Source organism: Alligator mississippiensis, chromosome 3 (assembly GCF_030867095.1).
Source record: "Alligator mississippiensis isolate rAllMis1 chromosome 3, rAllMis1, whole genome shotgun sequence".
NCBI lineage: Eukaryota > Metazoa > Chordata > Crocodylia > Alligatoridae > Alligator > Alligator mississippiensis.
Genome location: NC_081826.1, coordinates 300,971,817 through 300,994,276, shown reverse-complemented (window position 1 = coordinate 300,994,276; position 22,460 = coordinate 300,971,817). Strand labels below are relative to the sequence as shown.

Here is a 22,460-nt window from a genome sequence, read left to right as displayed (position 1 = left end):
CCTGGGGCACACGCAGCCCGCGCCATGCACCTGACAGGCTGAGCAGGACGGATTCAGCCCGACGGGAGGTGGTGCGGTTTCCAGCGACGTCAGGTGCAAAGCGTCTCCTGCCGGGCCTGCAGACACCGAACGGAGCAAGACCGAGGTCTCTGGAGCTGGGTACTGAGGGACAGGTGGGCGTGCCACTCTCTCCTCGCCTCTGGGTGCCTTGCTCACTGCGGAGCTTCCACCAACAAGCCCCCGTGTGATCCTGGCTGTGGCCCACGGGACGCTGGCTGGTTGCACCAACATTGGCTGGAAGAAGTGGGACCTTGTCCCTCCTGATGCACGAGCCTTGGAGGTTAGAGTCCAGGATGACGCGCTTCCCGTGCCAGCCCTGCAGGGCAAGGAGGCTTTCCAGAGCAGCCTGTCATGGGCTAAGCTGGCAGCAAGCAGAATATTGCATTAAAGTGCTGGCGTGAGCATCCAGGGGCATGGGGCCCTGCGTGTGCTGCAGGCGGCAACTCAGCCCTGACTGAACGGGGCGCTGAGCTCATCGTGTGGCCCTTGCTTCCTGGACTGAGGATCTAGAAGAAGTGGAGGAGGTCTGGAGGGAGGCGGCAAGGATGCTGAGGGCTACGGAGGGGCTTCTACACAAGGAGAGACTCGAGACCAGGCCCGGTCAGTTTAGAAAAGAAATGCTTGAAGGATTTATTACCGACGTCTCCCACCAGACGAGAACCGCGGGTCACAGCATGACCCCAGCAGCAGTCCGTTTAAAACTAACCCCAGGAAGTTCTTCCCACAGCGTGTCATCGAAGCGTGGGACTGGCGGCCACCAGATGTGGTGGGAGCTGATCCACCGAAGGGTTGGACACGTGCTTGGAGGAAAGGGGCATCGGTCACTGCGGAGCAGGGAGCGAGGGGCACGGCCTCTGCATCACAACTGCCCGGACCCTCGATGCTGGAGGCTGCAAGGGAGAGAGGAACGGGGGAAAACCCGGCTCAGACCCGGTTGCTCTCCCTTCCAGCCTCCGCTCTCTGCCGCCGGGGGACCGGGCACGACGGACCTGTGCTCCGACCCAGGGAACGGCAGGTCTCACGTGCTGTGCTGTGGCAAACACTCTGCTTGGTGGCGGAGAGGAAGTTTCATGTGAGGACACGCCTCGCACGCTCGCAGCGCCTGGCTTCTCTAGGTAGAGGCCTCGGGTTCGCCCCCATCCCCTGCTTTCAGTTCTCGGCACGCTGCAGCGTTTTCCGCCGCCGCCAAAGCGCAGCCAGGCCCCAGCAGCCATCGCCACTGCCGTGATGGTGCCAGGGATCGCGCCTGATGCCCCTCCGCGGTCCGCGAGGGCGCAGGAGTGGAGATTGGAGAAGTGGACACGATGCAGCGGCTGCATCACATGGCTGGCAGGGCCCTGCCCCGAGAGAGGCCGCGTGGGGTCTAGCCCGTGGTGCGAGCGCCCCATGGGATCAGCAACAACCCATCGCTCTTGTGCAAGGAGCTGCACGGGCAGCCCTGCGTGGCTTTGCACGGGGGCTGCCGAACCGCTGCTGGCCGCTAGCAGTCCGTAGCCGTATCCCGACCTGTGACCTCCAAGCAAAAGGCTTCACGTCCCCTCCCTTAGCCCCCAAGGCGGCGGGCTGCCCCAGGACTGGGCACCTGGTAATGCCAAGCCACGTAGGGGCACCCAGGACCCGCTGTTCCTTCCCTGCTGCTCCCAGTGGAGCGGGTTGTGCGGGGCCGCGGTCTCAGCTCTTCCTCCTGCCCCTGCCCGAGGCCGGCAATGGTCCGGCACCTGCAGGCAGCTCTGCCGCAGCAGTGGGTAGAGCAGGCCTGGCCCCGGGGAGCTGGGGTGCTGCAGGGCTCCGTGTGCCGGCGTGTTGCAGCCGGTCAATGCGAGGTCCCCCAGGCGTGGGGGTCCTGCTGCTTTCCTGGCATGGCATGCCCATCCCTGCAGGACCCCGGTGCTGGCGGCGCACTCCCAGCTGGGTGCCGCCCAGTGCCAGGCCCCGATTCTGCCCCAGCGCCCCCCCAGCAGTGAGGGGCAGCAGATAGGTGGGGAAGGGGGCACGTGCAGGAGGTCCTTGTGCTTGCAAGAAAGCTGCCTAACCCTTTGCAAGCCCCCCTGCCCTGCTGGCCCAGCAGCTGCGGGCAGCGCTCCTCCCCCTCCCCCCCTGCCTCAGTTTCCCCGTTTGCACAACCTCCTCCCCCAGCCGGGGCCGGACTTTGTGCAAGGGGGCGGGCGGAGGGGAGGAGCGGGCGCCCGGCACCAATGGGTGGAGGCGGGCGGGGAGCCGGCTCCATCAGCTGGGAGGAAATGGGCCGCAGGCACCGAGGAGCAGAGGGAGGTGGCCGGCGGGTGGCCCAGGGCCTGGGCTGCAGCAGCACCCGCAAGCCGGGCACAGGGCTCCCCCAGGGCCAGTGCCACCACTACCACCACTGCGCGCTTGCCAGCCCCGCGCCCCCCTGCCGGGTAAGTGCGGGCCCCGGGCGCTGCCAGGCTGCCGCAGGTCTCTGCCCTCTCCCCGCTCCCTGCAGGGCTGAGCCACCGCAGGGGCTCCAGGCCGGATCCTGGTGACAGCCGTGCCCCCCACCCCAGCCCAGCCCGGCTTTGTCTGCCCCAGCCTGGCCAGGGGGGTGGGTGGGTGGGTGGATGGGGGCTCCCTTCCCCAGGGCTGGCAGGTTGTGGCTGTGTGCCAGCCTCTCCGCCTGCCCCCCGTGTCGCCGTGGGGTACCCCCCGCTGTGCCCACCTTGCCAGCACCGGGCAGTCGAAGCCAGGCAGGGGGCAGGGAGCTGTGCCTCGCGGGCTGACGCCCACCGTGGGGTGTGGGGAAATCCCTGCCTGCGCTCCAGTCCTCCCAGCACTGCAGAGTCTTTGGGGAAGACCCTGGGACCGGCTAGGGCACGGCCCCCACGTGCCCCGCAGGGCACTGATACATGACCCGTTCCCCACCTTCTCGGACCGGCGCGAGCTTGCCGTGCTCTGCCCGGGCCCTGGGGAAGGGGTTGGGAGAGCTTTCGCCTCCCTGAGCTGCCGTGCGAGCTCCGGTGCCTCCCTCCTCATTGTCTTCGCTCTGCACATGTGCGCTGAGCCAGGGCTGTACCTGGGGCCCTCACCGCGATGCTGCGGGTGGGCGGCGGACCGGCCTCTCGCCCTCTGGCTTCCTTCGCTGGGGTGCATTCTCCGGCCGAGCGCGATTGGGGGTGGCCGGAGCAGGCCAGAGCGCCCCGCTCAACCCTTCATCCTGCAAACCAGCTTGGCACTGGAAGAGTGGCGCGGTGCGTGGAGGCTGCAGGTGTTGTAGCCCTGCTTGCTTCTGTATAGCCTTGTGCATGCAGGTCCGTAAAGAGTTAAATGACATGGCTGTGGTCCACGACGGGAGGGCTTTTGGGGTCTGGAGTTGGCTGGCGAGCCTGGCCGTAGCGGTGCTGTTGTGGCAGGCAGCGGGGATGTCCCGCTGTCCGTTGCAGAGAAGGCCACGCTCCAGGGGGAAAGTGGGGGACAAGGCTTCCAGGACCTGGTGTGGGGAGAGAGGACATCGGCATAGTCCATTGGGAAATGCTCCTGGGAAGTCTGGGGTAGACTGGTGCCAGACCCCGACACGAAGGGGAGGGTTGGGACAACACCTGGGCAGCAGGCTGGGAGCCAGGAGTCGGGTTCCCGGCTGGACCGATCTGCCCTGGGCAGACGCATGGGGCATCGCTGTTCTTTGCTTCCCCTTCCCCTTCTCCTTCCCAGTGGTGGGAGCTCTTGGGCTGGTTTGCAGGGCACGGCACGAAGGGGAAGCAAGGCCTGACGTGCCGGAGAGGGGCTGGTGAGTCAGCGGGGCAGGGCGGCGTCGCTGGCACGCTTCCAGATCAGCAGGCTGGCGGAAGAGGTGCACTGAGCACAGGGCAGGAGGTGGGACTCGAACCCTGGGCCGGAGCCAGAGGAGGGAGGGTGTCGTGGCACAAGTGCAGCAGCGACCTGTGTTCCTAGGGCCTGAGGGCGGCAGGAGCCAGGCGCTGGGTGACCCGGGGAGCGGGGCGGGCGGGCTTCTGGAGGAGAAAACCCAGGCACGTGGTGTCGGCCGTGGGCCCTCAGCCCCACGTGCGAGGCTTGCATCCGAGCTGGTGTCTCCACCGCAGCAAGCGGCTCTGACCCTGGCATCACCTTGAAGAGGAGCAGTGGAGCCGGATGCAGCAGGCCCGGTCTGGGGTGGGGGGGCACGTCCTTCTCTAGGCAGCACCCGACTTGGGGCCACCTCCCGCCCGGCCAGGCAGCTCGTGGGAGGGGGACCGAGCGGGGAACCCAAGCAGAGGCCGTGGGGGGAGACTCCAGGGACGTCGCACGCGGCCGTCGGGCAGGAAAGGAAAATTCCCGTCGCTTTCGTGTGACCACTTGTGCGTGTGCCTGCGCTTGGGAGTGCCACGTGGGGCACAGCTGGCGGGTGGGCACCGGCGATGTAGCCAGCCAAGGAGCAAGGCCGAGTGGCCTTCTGCCGTCCAGCTCAGCTGGTGCGGGCCAGGACATCGGGGTGCCTGGGGTTTTTGGTGCAGGGGGTTCGCTGGCAGACGTGCCCCTGTGAAGGCAGAGCTTCTAGTGCCTCCTCTTAGCACACATGGATTTGGGCTTGTTGCTGGCCAGAGAGGAGCTGGCAGTCCGGCTGACAGGGCTCCCAGGCCGGCAGTTTCTCTCCCTGCCGCAGAGCTCTGCTCCCCCTCTGGGCTTTCACACAAAGAAATTGCATTTCCAGCCCCGGCTGCTGCAAAAATAGCCGTGCACGTACCTTGGGCGGGGGCTGCGTGCAGACTGAGGAGGGCAGCAGGGTGCCTCTCGGCCGGGGCCCTGCCCAGGAGGCGGAGATGGTCTTCCAGGAACACCCTCGGTGGACGGGGACTTCCTGGACCAGGGGTAGCTGCTGCCTTGGCCTTGCTCTGCCTCTCCAGCCCCGCGTCCCTGGCAGAGGATGGCAGGGACACGCCGCTCTCTAGCTGCCTTGCATTTCTGGACAGCCACCAGGACACACGCTAGAGCAGCCTCCAGGCTGCACAGCTTTGCTAGGAATCGGGTAGACCAAAAGCACAGGGAAGACCGGGGCGTCTCCAGCAGGAACGGAGCAAAAGGAGAGCCAGCCCAGAGGCTCGGCGTGAAACCATCGCGTCCCCGTTCATCCTAGTGGGTGTTGACTCTGGAACCTAACGATCGGCGCGGCAGCACCGTCGACTGCCGAGCGGTTCGGGAGAAGTGTCCTGCTAACCCGCCTCACCTGCGCTCCTCAGCTCCTTCCCCGGCATCGGCAGCCTCGTCTGTCCCCTAGACCTCCGCCCCTCGTCTGTTGGCAGCAGCCTCCGTAGCGCAAGCAACATGCTGAGACCTGCACATGTGCCAATCTAAGAGGGGAAGAAAACACGCAGGGTTTCCCCTGCAGTTGGCTGTGTCTAACCGCTGCAGCTTGAAGCCTGTGATTTCCAAGCACGTGGGGTCTGGCTGGCGCTGCCCAAGCTGTGTCCCAGGAGCCAAAGGGTCCCGGGTTAGGATTTGGGCACGAGGGACAGCCCTGTGGTGACATGATGAGTTTCCATGGTCTGTGCATGACCTGAGCCCATCTCTGTCTCGTGGGCTCTGGCTTTTCCTGCTGGGAAATGCCTGCAGGGTGATGCCACTCTCCCTCCTGGGGACATGAGGCCGGATCCCTTCAAAATGCTCGAGTTAGATCCTGGACTGAAAGCCAGGAGTCCTGGTGCCACCTCCTTACCCTGCATTTTAGCAGGGAACTATCTTTTGCCCTTCCCCAGTCTGGGAGCTGTTGGTCCATCTTGTCTGTCCTTCCCTGGCCAGGTTATGAGTGCTCCTCAGAGTGCATTTGGCATTCGATCTGGTCGTGACACTTACGCTCAGTGTGACCATGGTCAAGTCTCTTGTCTGTGCCTCTGTCCCCCCGGTAGCAGCCCACGGGCCTGTTCGTGCCAGGAGTTATTCTGGAATAAGCTCGAAGTGCAAGCGCTCGGATCCCGGGATGCCTGCATGTCTACGCAGGGAGTGCCCCCAAACTGCTGCTGTGCTTGGTGTTCACACCCCAGCTCAATCTGCACGTTCGGTGGTGCACGGGCGAATGCAACCAGCCAGGACACGAGGTCTGCGGCACATCACGGCGCTGCTGCTGACCTGGGAATGGAGGAGGGAAACAGATCTTCTTCCTCCAAACGAAGGAAGTGCCTGGCTCCACCGATTGCCTCGAGCACCAGGCAGCGCACGTCGGTAAAGGCAGCGGGCTTCTTCTGGCTTTGTGGGTTAGTGTTTGTTGGCGCTTTGCTACCATGACTTTTGCAGCCCGATCTGTTGTCCCCTGCGGTCTCGTGGGATGTGATGAGCGGTATTTGGGGCCCGTGTCTGTCCTAGTGACCCCAGCCATGCCTCCAGCCTTTGTCGGTGCGTTAGCTGGCCGTGGCTGTGCCCCTTGTCCTCTTCCTGGCAGATCTCTGTAGTGATCAATGGCAAGTTGGTGCTTTTGTGGGAATGCAGATTCTTTACCCAGGAGAAAGCTAGAAGTGCAGCATGTGCCATCCCCAAATGTGCTGCACAGACCCACATCTGGAGCCCTGTGTCCAGCTGTGTCCCCGCCACTACAGCAAGGATGTGGGCACGTTGGAGAGAGTCCAGTGGAGGGCAATGGAAATGGCTGTGGGGCTGGGGGACAGGACTGGTGAGGAGAGGCTGAGGGACCTGGACTGATTGAGTCTGCAGAAGAGAAGACCGAGGGGGATTGAACAGCAGCCTTCACCTCCCTGCAGGGGGGCTGCAAAGAGGATGGAGCTGGGCTGGTCTCAGTGGGGGCAGATACAGGACAAGGAGCAATGGGCTCAAGCTGCAGCAAGGGAAGCTGAGGTTGGATATTAGGAAGAACTTTCTTACGAAGAGGTGGTGAAGCACTAGAACAGGCTCTGCAGAGAGGCGGTGGCACCTCCATCCTTGGAGGTGTTGATGCCCTGGCTAGACAAACCTTGGCTGGGAGGATGTAGTTGGGGCTAGTCCTGCTTGGAGCAGGGGTTGGACTGGATGTGACCTCCTGAGCTCCCTTCCAGCCCCTCTTGTCTATGCTTGACCGAAGCCGGCTCCCTCTCCTCGGCAGGGAAGGAAGCTGCTGTACGCGCAGGGCCTGGCTGCTGACTGTGAGGCCTACTTTGGACCCGTCCCGTGGTCAAGAAGCAGCTGTGCTGCAGGGTCCCCCGCTGTTGTGCGTGGGGCAGGGGAGGCTGGGGAATGGGGCAGACCCTGCTTCATCCACGTCCCTGGGAGGACGAGAAGCAAAGCGCACGGGTGCAAGCTCACAGCTCCATTCGGCGTATGCCTCATGCCCCTCTCCCCCCGCAGGACCCCCCCCACCTCACGGGTCTGTGTCTGCCCCACTTTGCGCCGTCAGGCTTGGAGCGTGGCACTTTCCAGCTCCCGGCCCTGCGTTTGCGCGGGAGCTGCGGCTGGTGCAAAGACCCAAGCTCAGTCTGAGCCCCCACGTTGTCCCTTGCCCAGTGGGGCCTCTCCATCTCGCCCAGCAAACAGCTCGGCGCTTCCAGCACCCGCTGCGGTCTGTGCCCATCAGGGAGGCAGAGCAAGCTGAGCCCCTGCTCTGGGCCTGGAGGGTGCCGGGAGCCCTGCCTCCCCCATTCCCCCCGCCGCGCTGGGCCTTCTCCCTGCAGTCCTCCAGCACCGGGCCAGGACTCGAGCCAGGGGCATCCTCTGCCTGGGGCCACCCCGGCTCCTTTTGAACGAGGGGGGATCCGGCGCCGCCTGCCAGCTGGAGCCGGTGGCTTTGCCCTGGCCGTGCGGCACACCCCGGTTTGTGGTCAGGGCAGGTGACGCAGGCAGTGACTCAGGCAGGCGGTGGGTGAGTCAGCGGGGGACGTGGGGGACGGCTGGGGGTGGCGAGGCTCGGGGAGGAGCTGGCCGATGGGGGCCGGGAGGTGCAGGATGCCCGGGCTGGGGGAGCGTGGGCTCAGGCTGCAGGGAAAGCACTCCCGCCTCCGCAGGGAAGGCATCTCCGACGTCTGCAGCCACGGGGCCGTTTCCTGGGTGGATGGATGCCACCGCGTGGGAGGAGGCAGAGGCTGGGGGTGATGCTAGCTGCCCGGGGGTGGTGGGCAGGGAATCCCAGCCCTGGGCCGCGGGGCCAGGGAGGAGCTTGCACCCAGCCCTGCGTGCAGGGGGCTCTGGGCTTGCTCCCTCCCCGGATCCCCCCAGCTGGCGCGTCTTCCACCCGTGGCCTGGCCAGCCCAGGTGGACAAGGACACGCTGGCTTCTGGCTGTCTCCGCTTCCCTGCCAGCCTTGCCCATCGCTCTGCCCTCCCTCCAGGCCCAGCAGTGGGTGCACTGGGGTGAGTCTCGGTGTGACCCCCGGTCTTGTGGCTGCAGAGCCCTGACCGTCCGTCCCGTACTCAGCATCTCGCAATTGCAGGCACCTGTTCTTCCCAGCAGCCGGGCCGTCTCTTCCCGGGTCCGTGCGGGCTCTTTGCTTCCTCTCCTTCCCCTTCCGGGCTGTTACCTAACCCTCTTTCTGGGCATCGGTTGCGTGACTCGCGCGTCCCCGTTGCATCACTCGCGACAGCAGGTCCAGTGGTCGGAGCTGGGCGCCCCCCCAGCGGTGTTGCTGAGTCTGGGCGCTGGATGGGACCCGGGCTGCTGCGGAGGCGCGTCCAGGCTGCGTTCGTCTCTGCGGTTTGGGGGTGGAGGGGACACGCGTTCGAGCCGTTTTGGGCCCTGCCTCTGCTGGGGCGGCCAGAGCAGCGTGGCCAGTGCATGGAGACCCCCTGCTAGCTGCAGTTCCAGGCTCCCGTCTTCCTGCCGGGCCTGGGCCCACGTGCCTCGCCGGTGGGTTTCCCACTAGCCAAAGGATGGGGACGGCAGGGAGGTTCGGGTCCCGCAGGCTGCAGGGGGGAGGCCCTGTCCTCCTGGCTGCATAGCTCATGGCAGCAGAAAGCCCCTTCCTTGGGCAGGTGCAGAGTGGGTACAGGCAGGCACAGACGGGGCTCCTGCCCACCCAGCGTCGTGGCGCTGGGCTCGGCGAGAGCCAGGCTTGCCAAGCTGCAGCAGGCAGGGAGGCGCGGTGTGCCTGCCAGTGCTGGGCACATCCCTCCCCCGTGTCGCACGGGCAGGGGGCGGGTGAGACGCGGACGTCCCTGCAGCCGTCCTTGCAGCCGCGGCAGCCTTATCTGCAGGCTGCAGCCTTGCCGGGCAGCGCTGCTGGCCTGACGGCAGGCACCCAGGGCCTCGCCTGAAGCCTGTCGCAGGAAGAGGAAGCGGGCTGCGACGGCACAGGTTGCAGGAACGGCAGACGGTTCCCACGGGGCCGATGCCATGTGCATGAGCCTTTTTACCCTTGGCTTGCTCCTGCATCCAGGGCTCGGGGCCTGCTCTTCGCGCTGCTGCATCCCGGGCGCCGGAGAAGCGACGCAGCCTGGGGCAGTGCAGCGGCTCTGCGGGGAGTGCTGGGAATTGCTGGGGCTGACAGGTCGGGGGACACGGGCGCCGATGGAGTGACGTGGGGTGAAACGGGAGCGTGCGTCGATGGGGGGTGGCTGCGGTCCTGGCTGGCGGGGGGCATCTGATGGAAGGAGGAGGGCAGGGGCAGGGGAGGTTGGCGGCCCCCTGCCCTCACGCCCCAGCCACCCCGAGGGTCCGGCCAGGCAGCGGGGCTGCACCCCACGCGAAGGGGGCTGTCACGGCTAGTCCCGCGTGTGCAGGTGTGTGGCTGTGACCCCCAGCAGGTGTTCGCCGGGAAGCTTTTCCAAGCCCGTTGGCGCGGGGCTCGCACCCGTGGTGCAGGGCTTCATCCCGCGCCTGCCCGCCCGCCGGCCCCGGGGGTGGAAATGCAGCGGAGACAGGGCATTGCCAGGGAGAGCTTGCCAGGGTCCCTGCCAGGCAGCGCCAGCCTGACCTTGGCGAGATCCTTGCATCGGCCTGGCTGGCGCAGCGCTCTGAGGGGGAAGAGGCAGCTTTTTCTTTCATTTAGCAACAAAGACCAGCCCGGAGAAAGGAGGCCGGGGGTGGAACCGTGCCCGTGCTCATTTCCCTTGTTGTCCTAGGCCCAAATCTCCTCCTCCAGCACCCGTTCTGCGCCGGGTCGGGGACCGCGGGGTGTACCCTGCGCGGCGTCCCACGGGGAGCTCGCGGCCAGGACTTGCCCCGATGGGGAAGGTGGCCGGACCGGAGACCCCCAGCATCCTGCAGCGTGCAGCGAGCTGCAGGGAGAGTCCTCCCCACCCCCAGCTTGGCTGCCTCTTTGTTTTCTGACAGAAGACTCCCATCCCTTCGCATGTCAGCCCAGGACCAGCAACCCGCTCGGGGGAGTACGTGTGTGTGTGTGTGCATGTGCATGTGTGCACGTGTGTGTGATCTGCAGCGCTAGCAAGCCGGGGGAGTCGCCTCTCTCCCCTGAAACAGCCGGCGTCTCACCGCTCCCCGTCCACATTCAGCCCTTCTGGCGTGGCCGGACCGCGAGGGTCACCGGCTCCCTCTGACCGCCGTCCCTTGGCACGAGGGGCCAGTGCAGGGTCTCCATCGCGGCTCAGCGGTGCCAGAGAGAGGTCCGGGACTCGTCCGGAGAGGGGTGGAGCGGAGACCGGGGGCAGCCGGGCTGCGCCGTGCTCTCGCCGCGTGCAGCGCGGTCGCACTCCCACTTTCGCGAGCGCCAGATTCCCGTGCAGGGTCCGCGGCCGCGCTCCAGCGAAAGGCTCCGACTCTCCGCGTCTCCCTTTGCCTCCCGTGTTTTGCAGCGCTCACGCCGGCTGGGCTCCCAAGTGCTTCGCCTGGCCGCGACATGCCTGCTAGGGGTGTTATCTTTGCTCGCTGTCCCCCACGGCCCTCCTCTTCCTCCGCCAGGCAAGACCCAGCGAGCTGCAGACAGGAAAGCGGAGACAAAGGTCTGTCCCCAGCTGGGGCGGTCCCCTCCGCCAGCGGCTGCCGAGCGTGATTTCTTTCCCCCTCTCCCTTGCTTACGTGTTGCAGGTTTCTCGGGTTCCTGGTCTGGGTTTGAGCTGGCAGGGCTCGGCCGGGTGTGGGGGGGAGCTGGCTGCTTCTCAAAAAGGGCTGGTCGTCCTGAAGGACTTGAAACTGCTTTCCGTTCTCTGACTGCTCTTTCCCGGGGCCTGTAAACTGGTGGGCTTGGACGCGGAGACGGGGCAGGGGCTCAGGAGCAGGGTGGGGGAAGGGGGAGGGCACGGGCAGGGGGGGCACGGGGTGTTTTTGGCTGGAAGGAAAGAGCGGCTCCCCCCGCGTTGCAGCATAACATGTGCAAAGTGCCCTCTCCAAGCTCGGGTCAGAAGCCCTCCCTGCTGCAGGTGGGCTTTGCAGGAGGGGGTTTGCACGGGGCCGAGCCGGGAGCTAGACGCCGGGAGCCCGGGCATGCAGGGTGCTCTGACCTCCGGTGCCGGCGGCCGCGTCCAGTAGCTGCGGAGTCACAGGACCTCGCGCGTTGGGTGTCGGACCCTCCTGTTCCCGTGCCGCGGGGTATCTCGGGCTGGACTCCTGGACGGCCGAGGTCCCGTGGGCCCTGCTCCCCCCCATGCTCAGCGTCTTGTGCCAGGAGGAGAAACCAGGTGAGCCTGGGTCTGGATTTCGCGAGCTCACCTGTCCTGGGGCCTGCCAGCCCCTCGAGGCTGCTGCCCTGACACCACGGGCTCTCGCTCCCCGTCTCGTCCCGTTTAGAGCCGTAGGGTCGCGAACGTCCTCACAGGGCATCTGCTCCGGCCCCACCGCCGGCCCCTTAGCGTTGGACCAGTGAACCGTCCTCTCCCCTCAACCCCGACTCCAAGGAGTCCTGTCCCTAGTCCGGACCCCCGAGCTGGGCAACAGCCGAGACTCGCCCCCCATGAAATCGTGACACCTGCGAGCTGGGGCTGACGCAGGGCTTCGCTCCCCCCAGCCCTGGATCGCTGGGGGTGCAGGAGAGCCAGCTGGCGGGGCGCTACCTGCCAGCTCTTCCCCGTGGCACTGGGGGTGGGCTGGCATCCGTCCAGGTGCTGGGGGTGGGCCGGCGTCTGTCCGGGTCCGGCTCCAGCTTCGGGTCTCAGAGCAGACCTGTCTCGGGAGGGGAGGGGAGGGGAGGGGAGTCCTGGCCGCCTTCTCCCAGCCCCTGCCTGCCTGTCAGGGCAGCTGGAGTGTGGGAGCCCCCGGAGCCCGTGTCCAGCCCCGCCGCGCTCGCTATATAAGGGTTACAGGCTGCTGCGGGGAGGAGCCGGGTGCCGTAAAAAGCCAAGTGCCATGGCAGGGTCGCTGGGGGGAGAGGCAGCCCCCGGGGGAGACTCCTTGCTGAGAAAAGGAAACCCCCGGAGCCAAACCCCAGCCCCCCAGGACAGCCGGAGGGGGCAGGAGTCACGTTGCAGGGTGCTGGGAGCTCCATGCCTGCGTCCTGGAGCCTTATCCCTCCTCTGCAGGAGCCCCCGGGGAACCACTGTGCCAGGCAGGTGAGCCTCCCTGGTCGTGCCCAGCACGGGGGTTTTGTCGTGTGCCTGAAGACGGTGCCCCTCCGGGCAGGTTGTGCTCGCGAGGGAGCAGCCCCCTGCGTGGCTTCGGCAGGAGAAAGAGCCACGGCTCTGACGGTGCCACGCGAGAGCCGCAGCTGGGAAGGGACAGGCCCCAGGGGCAGCGCGTGGGGGCTGGTGTTGCCCTCCAGACACATCCTGCAGGGGCCTGACAGCCCCAGGATGCTGCCCACAGAAGCCGGCGCTCACAAGCAGGCTGCCCCTATTGCAACCATAACGTGCCGCCTTCACCAGGCTCACACCATTGCAGTGGCCTGGCCCAGTCCAGCCCCTGGCCCTGCTGCAGGTGGGAGGCCGGTTCTCACGGCTTCCGGGGGCTGTGCGGAGCAGGGGTCAGAGCCAGACCGTCGCCAGCACAGGCCGGGGTGCAGCTCTCGCTCCTCGCCTGCCTGCCGGCTGGGCAGGGCACCATGCAGGTGCGCCCATCCCGTCTGAAATTGTGCGTGCCAGGGCCCCCGGGGGAGGTGGCTAGAGGTAGGCGTGTATGTACGCCAGGCTGGCTGGGCCTCGCGTGCGAGTTGAGGTTTGCAGGAGGCAGGATAACTCTCCTCCCTACCCCTCGGCCTACCGGCAAGGGTGGAAGGTGACGTCAGGACACCAGCCTGGCAAGGGCGGTTCACCAGCTGGACCCTAGGGCATCCTTGGGGTGTGGGTAGTGGCAGCGCTCTGGTCATCCCCTGCCTAGCAAGGAGCTGCCGGATGGGCCTGACTCTGCCGTCCTTCTCCGCAGGTGCCACGTCTGACATGCCAGTGGGATCATGATCGCATGAGCCGTCGCTGGGGGGATGCTGCGTGCGGCGCCGGCACGTGAAGGGCACCCGTAAGCAGGTGAGCGCTCACAAAGGACTATTGTCTTGGCCCCGGCTGGAGCCGGGAGGGATCTGTCACAGCGGGGCTGCCGGGCCTCTGCACCAAGAGGCTTCTTGTCTCTGCCTGCCTCGGTGTTGGCAACAGGATCTCTTGTGACAGGCAGTCCCCTGACCCTTGAGGCTCTGTCCTGGGGGTGCGGCGTGCCAGCCAAGAAGCGCTTCGTGGCAGGTCTCCAGCCCGGCCCCCTGCCTGGGGACACGGAGATCCTGGCGAGGCTGCTGGTGATCCTCCCATCCTGGTTCCCTGCCTCCTGGGTCCCTCCAGCCTGGGGCTGTGGACCTGCCGTGGGGCGGGCGTGGGGAGGGAGCTGGCTAGCGCGGGCTCCAGGATTAAGCTTAAGGAAGGAAGTGGCCATGAATCCCAGCTGAAGCCTTGGGAGGAGGATATCGCCTCCAGGGGTCAAGGCTGCCATTACCGGTGAGCAGGGCTGGGGGCTGCCCACGGGTCTGGGTGTTGACGTTGCGAGCGGCTGCTGGTCCAGCCAGGGGTTGTGTCTCCTGCTCCTCTCCTAGCGCCGCCGGGTGCAGAGCGCCATCGGCCCTCTTTCACCTCCCTTCCTCTCTCTCCTCCCCACAAGCACGCAGAGCAGGCCAGACAGCCAGCGACAGCCTCGAGGAGCCTGACCGCAAACCCCGGGATGGTGGGAGCCATTCCCCGACAGCCACGCCGCTTCTGGGGGGTGCCGGGGTGGCAGGTGTCTCCGGCGAGCTGTGCCAACGACCGTGTGCTGCGGGGCCACCAGGGCTACCTGGCTCGGCGAGGGGGTCGGCTGCGGAGTGGTGAGTACCCAGCCCTCCGTCCCCGGGAGCAGAGGCTTGGGGGCCGGTGCCGCCCTCTCTTCAGACGCTTGCTCGAACCTTTCATTGCACACTACGGACAAAGCCTCGGGGCCTGCCCCGGGCAAGGGACAGGGCAGAGGGACACGAGCCAGAAGCCGTGACTGCTGATTTCCCATGACTCTGCCCCTCTGGTCTCGCCCTGGCTGGAGCTTGCCTGTAGACGGAGCCCTGCGGCCCCTGGGACCTGCTGAGAAACCCACCACTATCAGGCAGGAGTCAGGAGTGCCAGGGCTGGGCTTTTCCCAGTGCTCTGCCCTTCCGAGATTGCCTGGTGGGTTTTCTCCGTATGCAGCAGAAGCCGCCTCCTTTCCTCTCAGAGCTCGGGTTTCCAGGCCTTCTCCCAGCCAGAGATGCAGCGCTGGGAGCCCGGCGCCTCTCACAAGCACCGGGCATCTCCCGCACGGCTCCTGCAGTGCCATGCACCAGGTCCCCCAGCACAGAGCTGTCGGGCATCCTGTTACGGCACAGGTGGGGAGCGTGGCGTAGTGGCCACCTCAGCCTCCCTTCCCTATGCAGGCCGACTGGACCAAGTGCCATCCCCGCTGCTTCAGCTCCTCCACTAACTCCGAGCCGCTTCCCTGGCATTTTCCCGCACGCTGCCAGGGCTCTGGCTTCAAACCGCAAGCTGCCTGCCCACCTCGCCAGCTCCTGGCAGAAGAGGGGCAGGACCAGAGCTGGGCTCTGCAGAGCCTGGGCCCAGCACCCAAATCCTCCCCACTCGGCCCTTGCTTCCCGGCAGCTCCGTGCATACCGCCCGCCTGCCTGCAGGGCAGATGTGAGCCGCGCACAGGCTTCTTCCTAGGTCATGTGTGGTCATCATCATTTCTATGTGGCTGCATCGCTGTGCTTCTCCTTCCTCGGGTTGGCAGGGCAGCCTGGGGCAGAGGCTGGCACGGCGTCAGGCACCCAGAGCTGCCTGCTGAGCGGAGCAGAGGGCTTTTCCTCTGGGGTGACGTGGAACGGCTCGTTCTGTTCCATCCCAGACACCTCCCTGCAGGAAGAGGTGGCTAAAAGGGTCCATTCAGGGGATAGGGATGGGGCCAGGAGAAAGCCACTCTACCCTGATGGGGAGGCCAGGGCATGGCTGCCAGGACAGAGTTGCAGGGCAGGCACCCAGGTATCTAGGCTGGAGCAGGCTGATGCTCAGGGCAGGGCGGGTTCAGCCATGTAGCACGAGCAGGCTGGCTGTGCAACCCTTCCAGGGCAGGGCGGGGGTGACGCGCTGCTGGAGACAGCTCATGCGGGGCTGGGCAGAGCTGTGGAAAATGCACTGTGCCCGGAAACCCCGAGGCTGCTCAGAGCCAGGGGCTGAGGCCGGGGTGGCAATGACAGAGAAGCCCAGGCGGCTGTCTGTCCGTCCACGCGCTCATTCTGCAGCCTGTGGTTGGAGTCGATGGCCCGGATCCTCCCGGCGCACTTCCTTTCACCAGCTCCCAGGGTCTTGCTACCTGGGGAACGTGCCCGCCTGCCCTGGGAGAGGGCATCCCTACGCCCCTGGGGCAGTCTCGCCCACCTCCTCCCAGGGCCAGCCTGGGCACGTCCTGTTTGCGTTTCCCTCTTGGAGACCTGGTCCCTTCCCCCTGCATGTCCGGGCTCGTCCCCTGAGGCCTCGGCCTTGCAAGGTGCTCCGCACCTCTTCCTGGCTCTCAGGGCTCTGGCCAAGGATGCAACACGGACCCTGGAGGTGGGATCCCTGCACCCTGCCCTTCTCCCTCTGCGTTCCCCTTCCCCGGGTGGATGGCTCCCTGCTTCTAGGCCTGCCCTGCTTCTCCCAGGGAGAGGGGGCTGGGGCGCCGGTTGGCACCAGGGCTGGGGGCTGCATCCTGCTCGGTTCCCCAGTGACAGCCTGAAGCAGATGACCTGGGATCTCAGGAGCTAACTCTCCCCTCTCTCCCCCAATAGATGCGGTGTTGCAGCGTGCTCCGTAACCAAAGCCTCATCCGGACTTGCTGAGCCGGGGGTGGTCTGAGGCCCCCGTGACCTCGTGGCACTTTACCACCCCTTCCCTGCTGCTTTATGGGCTTTCCTGTGTCCGGCGCAGTGCGGCGCCCGGCCCAGTGAGGCTCCATGCGGCACATCCACGCGGAGACGCCCCTTCCCCCAGAGCGCAGCCAGGACGCGGGGCTGTCGCGGGCAGGTGGCGAAGCGGGCTTGGAGCCAGCCCCCGAGCGCCGCCCGCGCCGCGGCCTCCTGATGGGCTACAATGAGACGGAGATTAAGCGCCAGAAGGTCTACCAGGTCTCCATCTTCTCACACCTCTCCAGTGCCTCTGAGCCGGCCGGCGGGCGGGCAGCTGTCAAGAGGGGGTACACAGAGCCACGGGCTCCGGAGAGCACGCGGGACCCCAAGCGGGCGCAATGGGGGGCCGCGGGGACAGAGGGCAGGCGGGACGGGGTCCCTGGTGAGCTGCGGCCCAGCCAGGACACGCTGGAGGACGATGCCTTTGAGGATGGGCTGCTGGTGGAGGAGCTGTCGCTCTGCGGCTCGGCACAGCACTTCTCCCACAGCGGCTTGCGCGTGGTGGAGCACAGGGGCGAAGGCAGTTCTGGCCGCAGCGGGTGCCGGGAGAGCGGCTCCCGGGCCTGCCCAGAGGACAGACGGCGGGAGGCTGCCACCGCCTCCCAGCCACCGCACATCACTCGCAGCACTTTGCACATGAGAGACGGCTGCCCAGCCCCCAGGGACTGTGGCTCTGCGGGGAGCAGCGAGCCCCCGCGCCCAGCCGGAGCCAGAGAGCAGCCGGCGGAGGAGAATGGGGCCCCGCGGGCAGACAGAGCCAGCAGCCAAACCCTACTTGACGTTGACCTGCACCGTATTGCACAAAAGCCCTGGGTGGACACCGGCAGCGGCAAGAAAGAGGAGCCAGGGAGCAGCCCTGCCTGCAGCAACGGGGCCGGCTCAGAAGGGGAGCCGCCGGCCGCGGCCAACGGGCACAAGGAGCCTGGCACCCCTCCGGTAGCCCCAGGCCCCGCGAACAACGGGCTGGGCTCGGCGGAGAAGACGCCGGGCGGGCGGCTGGGCGGGGGCAGCTGCGCGGCTAAGCGGAAGCTGCTGCCGGCTGGCGAGGGCGCAGCCGACTCGTGCTCGGAGGACGAAGCACTGTCCCCGCCGGCACGGAAGAAGCGGGCCCCGCTCTGCCCGCCGGTCCCGGCCTCCGGCCGCAGCACCGATGCCAAGGGTGCCCCTTTCTGGAATCACCTGCTGCCCGGGGCCAAGGTGAGTGGGCTGCAAGGGAGGGACTCGGAAGGGGACGGTGATGGGAGGTGGGGGAGACCCTTCTCCTGCCTAGGGCTTTTTAGCTGTCTGGTGTCAGGGCGGCAGTGGGGAGGGGAGGCGTGTGGAGCTCTCCGCACTGCACTTCCCTGGGGTTGCTCGCTGCCAGCTTGGGCTCCCCAGCACCCAAGTCGGGGTGCACCTGCCCCTTCCAAGGGCTCTTCCGTGCTGCAGTGCGTCCTGACATGACCCCTTCACAGCCCTGGCCCCGGCCCCTGCCCCGGTCCATTGTCGGCCACCCAGAAGCTTCACCCCTGTCACGCGGCTGCTCCCTGCTCTGCTTTGTGCTGCCCCTTTTGTGTGGCTTCCAGAAGGGGAAAAGGCCTGAAAGGACAAGTGCCCTTTGTGCAGGGGACACCGGCAGCCCCCGTCCTGCCCCCTCACCAGCCCCTGGGGCCGCAGCCATGGGGGCAGGTGGGCACAGCGCCATAGCCCCGGGTCCAGCGGGCATCAGCGGGGCTCAATATGGACCCCGCGGGACTGGGGAGCATCCAGGCTGGGAGCCTCTGGGTAGGTGTCACTCTGTGCGTGAACGCACATGCGAATCTGTGTCGGTGCGGAGTGCGTATGCATGCGTGTACACACGTGTGCTTTTCTTCTCTGGGGAAAGGGTTTCCTGTGCCAGGAGCAGTCAGGCAGGGCTGGGTGGGAGCTGGCTGCGAGGGCACAGGCCAGGCTGTCCTGGAGATGCCCCCCTGACACTGGCACACGCTGCCCCTAATGCAGCCCCATGGTCTCTCGTCTCTAGAGCTCTGCAGATTGCACTACGGTCGGGCGGCGGGTGAAGAGCAGGCTGCGCCTGAAATCGTGAGTGCCCCAAGCCGCCTCCTCCCCCTGCACAAGCTCCCCGAGCCGGGCAGGGGGAAGCAGGGGGTCCCAGCACCTGGGCTGCTGGGGCTCCCAAGACAGGGACCCCTTTGGTAGCCGGGCGGGTGGTTCTTACACGCAGGAGAGAAGGGGATGCGGGGCTGGTGAGAGCACAGGAGACCCCCTGCCCACGCCCGCGGGACCCCGTAGCTGCCGGCTGGCAAGGGACTGGCTCTGACGCTGCCTCATCTTCAGCAGGAGACACCTCCGCAGCAGCCTCCGGAAGGGGCCCGTGGGTGCCCGGCCCTCCCCTACTGCCTGGGCCGCCACCTCCATCAGCCGGGCCCTGCTGGGCAACTTTGAGGTAAGTGCACCGGCAGGCTCTGACACCCGACAGGCCCCTGGCTGGGGATGGGGCAGGGCAAGAGGGCTCCTGGCAGGGGCATCAGAGCCATCTGGGGCTGGCAGCCTCTGGCGTAGGCGTCTCCACCGTGGCCTGGGGTTCGTAGCGGGCAGCTCTCAGGCTGCAGGGGCTCAGGGCTGCCTGTGTCCCCCCACCCTGCAGGAGTCCATCCTGAAGGGACGCTTTGCACCGTCGGGCCGCATCGAAGGGTTCACGGCGGAGATCGGGGCCAGTGGCTCATACTGCCCCCAGCACGCCACCTTGCCCGTCGACGTCACCTACTTCGACATCTCGGAGCACAGCGCGCCCTCGCCTTTCCTGGTATGTTGCCGAGGCTGGGGCTGGGTCAGGCAGGTACTGAAGGAATCGGCTGGGACAGAGCCAGGTCCTGCAGGCCTGAGAGATGGAGCCCGGCTCTGGGGAACGTGAAGGCACGGCCAAGCACACCTGCCTGTCTCAGCAGACTCCGCTCCCTCCCGGCTACCCCCAGGGAAGCGCCTGCAGTTGTGGGATTCGTTCCTTGGCCAGGAGTCATTCATGTTCTGGCTGTGTTGCAAAGCTAGGGGAGAGGCTTCACACGGCTGTCAGGAGGGGTCCAGTCCCTGCGCTGAGCCTGCAGCCCTGAATCCAGCTTGGGGCACCTGTCGCAAGAAAGACTTGACCCAATTGCAATATAAGAGTGACGTTGTAGGTGTGGCGGTCCAGAAATTACACCAGAGGCAGGGATTTTGGAGGGTGGTGACTTTTATTGGATCAGCTCCATCGCTGGGTTAAAGTCAGACCAACTTTCAAATGCCAGGCGTTCCTCCGCGGGTCTGTGATCACAGTGGAGTGAAACAGCAGAGGGGAAGGGGTGAGAGAAATGCCCAGGGGTAGCACGCACACGGTTAGCAGAAGCAAAGAAGCTGCTTGCTGGGAGATCAAGGCCTCTCCGAAGGGAGGAGGGTCAAGAGTTGGGTAAAATATAATGGACCATAAATCCCATGTCTGTTTATCCTCAGTTCTCAGTGTTTAGCCAGCTTACGAACTGTTGTTCCCAAGTTCACCTTTTTAAGCTGAGAGGTAGATTTCCCTCGAGCATGAGGCTAGTGAGGCCAGAGAACGAGTCCAGCAGAGACTGATCAAGTGGACTGGACCAAGGTGACTAGAGGCCTGGGAAGCCCAATATACAGGGAGAGGCAGGCAGACGCGGGTGACTGAGCGTGCAGAAGAGAAGGCTCTGGGGGGATTTGAGACCAGGCTGCAAATCCCTGCAGGGAGGTTACGCAGAGGATAGAAACCACAGGGTTTTACGCTGCAGCAGGGGAGATGCAGGCTGTCGATGAAGGGGAGCCTTCTCCCCCTGGCAGATACCCAGGGAGGCTGGGAGTCTCCAGCCCTGGAGGTGTTTAAAGATGCATCAGACACACCGGTGCAGATCCTGCCTGGAGCAGGGACTCAGAGTAGCCCTGCCCTCCCGAGGGCCCTGCCAGCCAGGCTGGTCCATGGTCCTGTTGGGCTGGGCTTGTCTCATCCTCTGGCCAGTCTGGGTATCTGGGCACCAGCCAGCTGGAGCAAGGCACGCCGAGACTCAGAGACGCGGGGTTCCCCTTCAGCTTTAGGAGCCAGCAGGTCCTCCGAGATGGCAGGAGAAGCTGTTGGCTCTCGGCAGGGAGAGGTCCAGACACCCGAGCAGGGTCTCTGTGGGGAGAGTGCTCTGTAATAGGGAGGCCTGGGGGAGTGTGTCTGCCTGCTCTCCTCTCCGGGGTGTCACTGGAGTCCCGCTGCCCTGGCAGGTGACACACGGCTGGCCAAGGCACCGCCCGGGCAGGCGGCTCCTGCCGGGACAGGGGGCATCCCTTACTTGTGCTGTGCTGAGCAAGGCGGCACGTGCAGCGATGGTGCTGCCCTGCATGGGAAGGTGGGGGCCTGGCTGCAGGGATGCGGCGGGGACTGAGCGCCGCCTCTTCCCACCTGCCCCTTGTCGTCGGCTGCATGTCGGGGCCAGGCTGCCGGCCCGGCACTCCCTCCCCATCTTCCCCGCTCTGTCGTTCCAGGGAGTGATCGACTTGGAAGCCTTGGGAAAGAAGGGTTACAGCGTGCCCAAAGCTGGAACCATCCAAGTGGTGAGCTTGGGCGTCGGGGGGTCAGACCGGCCGCATCCCATCCCCCTGCCAGGCTGAGTCTGGCCTGGCGCGTGGCCAGAGCTCGGGCCTCGAGCTGAGCCTCTCTGGGCATGGTGCTGAGGTTCGGGTAGCCCTTGGCAGCCCAGCCTCTTTCCCTCCCGCCCCGGTGCGGAGCAGGCCCCATTGCAGCCTCTGCCCTGCAGCTGCGTCCCTTGCTCCGTGCCCCTCGAAGCCAGGCACCTGCTCACACGCCCGTGCCCCTTTGCCCAGCAGCCCGGCACTCCCCGCTCTTCACCCCAGGGGCCCAGACCCCCCCCGCCCCTGACTCCCTGCCCCCCGCGCCCCCAACCTTGCCTGACCTTCTCCCCCTCACACACACTTTTTTTTTCCAGACCTTATTTAACCCTAACAAGACTGTGGTGAAAATGTTCCTGGTGACGTACGACTTCCAGGACATGCCGGCCCATCACATGACCTTCCTGCGCCACCGCATCTTCCTGGTGCCCGTGGGGGAGGACGAGGGGGCTGGTGCGGTGCCCAGCGACCCAGCTTGCGCCCACCCCCCCCGCAGGGTCCTCTGCTACCTGATGCACCTGAGGTAAGGGGCGGGGATGGGGGTGGTGGGAGGGATGGCCACCCTTGCCTCCCAGCACTTCCAGGAGCAGGGTCCAGCATCTCGCCTTGCTCCCCACCACCTTCTGCTCCCCACAGCCTCCCCTACCGCCCGGCTGTCAATCAGGGGGTGGCCATCTCCCCTGAGGCTGTAGGCATGCTGCCTGGGGCGGGGGTTGGCGTCTGTAGTGGCTGGCTTGAAGAATGGCGCAGGTTAGTGGGAAAGCAGCGTGCCACGAGGAGATGAGGGGTCCCAGCTGTGAGACCCTGTCTTGCTGTCAAGTCCAGTCAAAACGGGGGGCCCAGCTTTGCCATTGCCCTGCGAGGCAGCTGAGTGGAAGCATCTGCCCCCACACCTTGCACGGCGGGGTCGGGCCTGCCCATGCCGGGTCTTGTCATAAAATCATAGACCATGAAGGTTGAAGGGACCTCAGGGGTCTTCTAGTGCAACCCCCTGCTCCAAGCAGGACCAGCCCCAACTGCATCATCCCAACCAGGAATTTGTCTACCCGGGTCTTCAAAACCTCCAAGGATGGAGAGTCCACCACCTCTCTGGGGAGCCTGGTCCAGTGCTTTACTGCCCTCCTAGTGAGGAAGTTTTTCCTAATATCCAACCTCGACTTCCCTTGCTGCAGCTTGAGCCCATTGCTCCTTGTCCTGTCGTCTGCCCCCACTGAGAGCAGCCCAGCTCCATCCTCTTTGCAGCCCCCCGGCAGGGAGGTGAAGGCTGCTATTCAATCCCCCTCGCTCTTCTCTTCTGCAGACTCAGTCAGCCCATTTCTCTTAGCCTCTCCTCACCAGTCCTGTCCCCCAGCCCCACAACCATTTTCATTGCCCTCCACTGGACTCTCTCCAATGTGTCCACCTCCTGACTGTAGTGGGGCCCACAGCTGGACACGGGACTCCAGATGTGGCCTCCCCAGTGCCGAATAGAGGGAAAGAATTACTGCACTTGACCTGCTGGCAGCGCTCCTGCCAATGCAGCCCAGGATGCCGGTAGCCTTCTGGGCAACAAAGGGCACACTGCTGGCTCCTGCTCAGCATATTCAAC

At 65.8% G+C, this 22,460-nt stretch overlaps 1 protein-coding gene across 6 annotated transcripts in view; it reads left to right on the top strand.

Moving 5' to 3' along the window:
- ATOSB (atos homolog B) overlaps window positions 1–22,460 on the top strand; it is a 37,027-nt gene that overhangs the window by 12,214 nt on the left and 2,353 nt on the right. For 2 of the 6 annotated variants that reach the window (XM_059725349.1, XM_059725351.1), the window contains exons 3-10: window positions 13,231–13,328; window positions 13,948–14,149; window positions 16,112–17,425; window positions 18,231–18,289; window positions 18,545–18,653; window positions 18,855–19,013; window positions 20,729–20,797; window positions 21,190–21,395. In XM_059725349.1, coding sequence (XP_059581332.1) covers window positions 16,277–17,425; window positions 18,231–18,289; window positions 18,545–18,653; window positions 18,855–19,013; window positions 20,729–20,797; window positions 21,190–21,395 — 1,751 coding nt within the window. In that variant the 5' untranslated portion in view covers window positions 13,231–13,328; window positions 13,948–14,149; window positions 16,112–16,276. Of the gene's footprint in view, window positions 1–2,300; window positions 2,457–9,920; window positions 10,881–11,189; window positions 11,556–13,230; window positions 13,329–13,947; window positions 14,150–16,111; window positions 17,426–18,230; window positions 18,290–18,544; window positions 18,654–18,854; window positions 19,014–20,728; window positions 20,798–21,189; window positions 21,396–22,460 lie in introns of those variants that run through there. The other 4 variants (XM_059725350.1, XM_059725353.1, XM_059725352.1 and 1 more) reach the window with 4 other exon arrangements.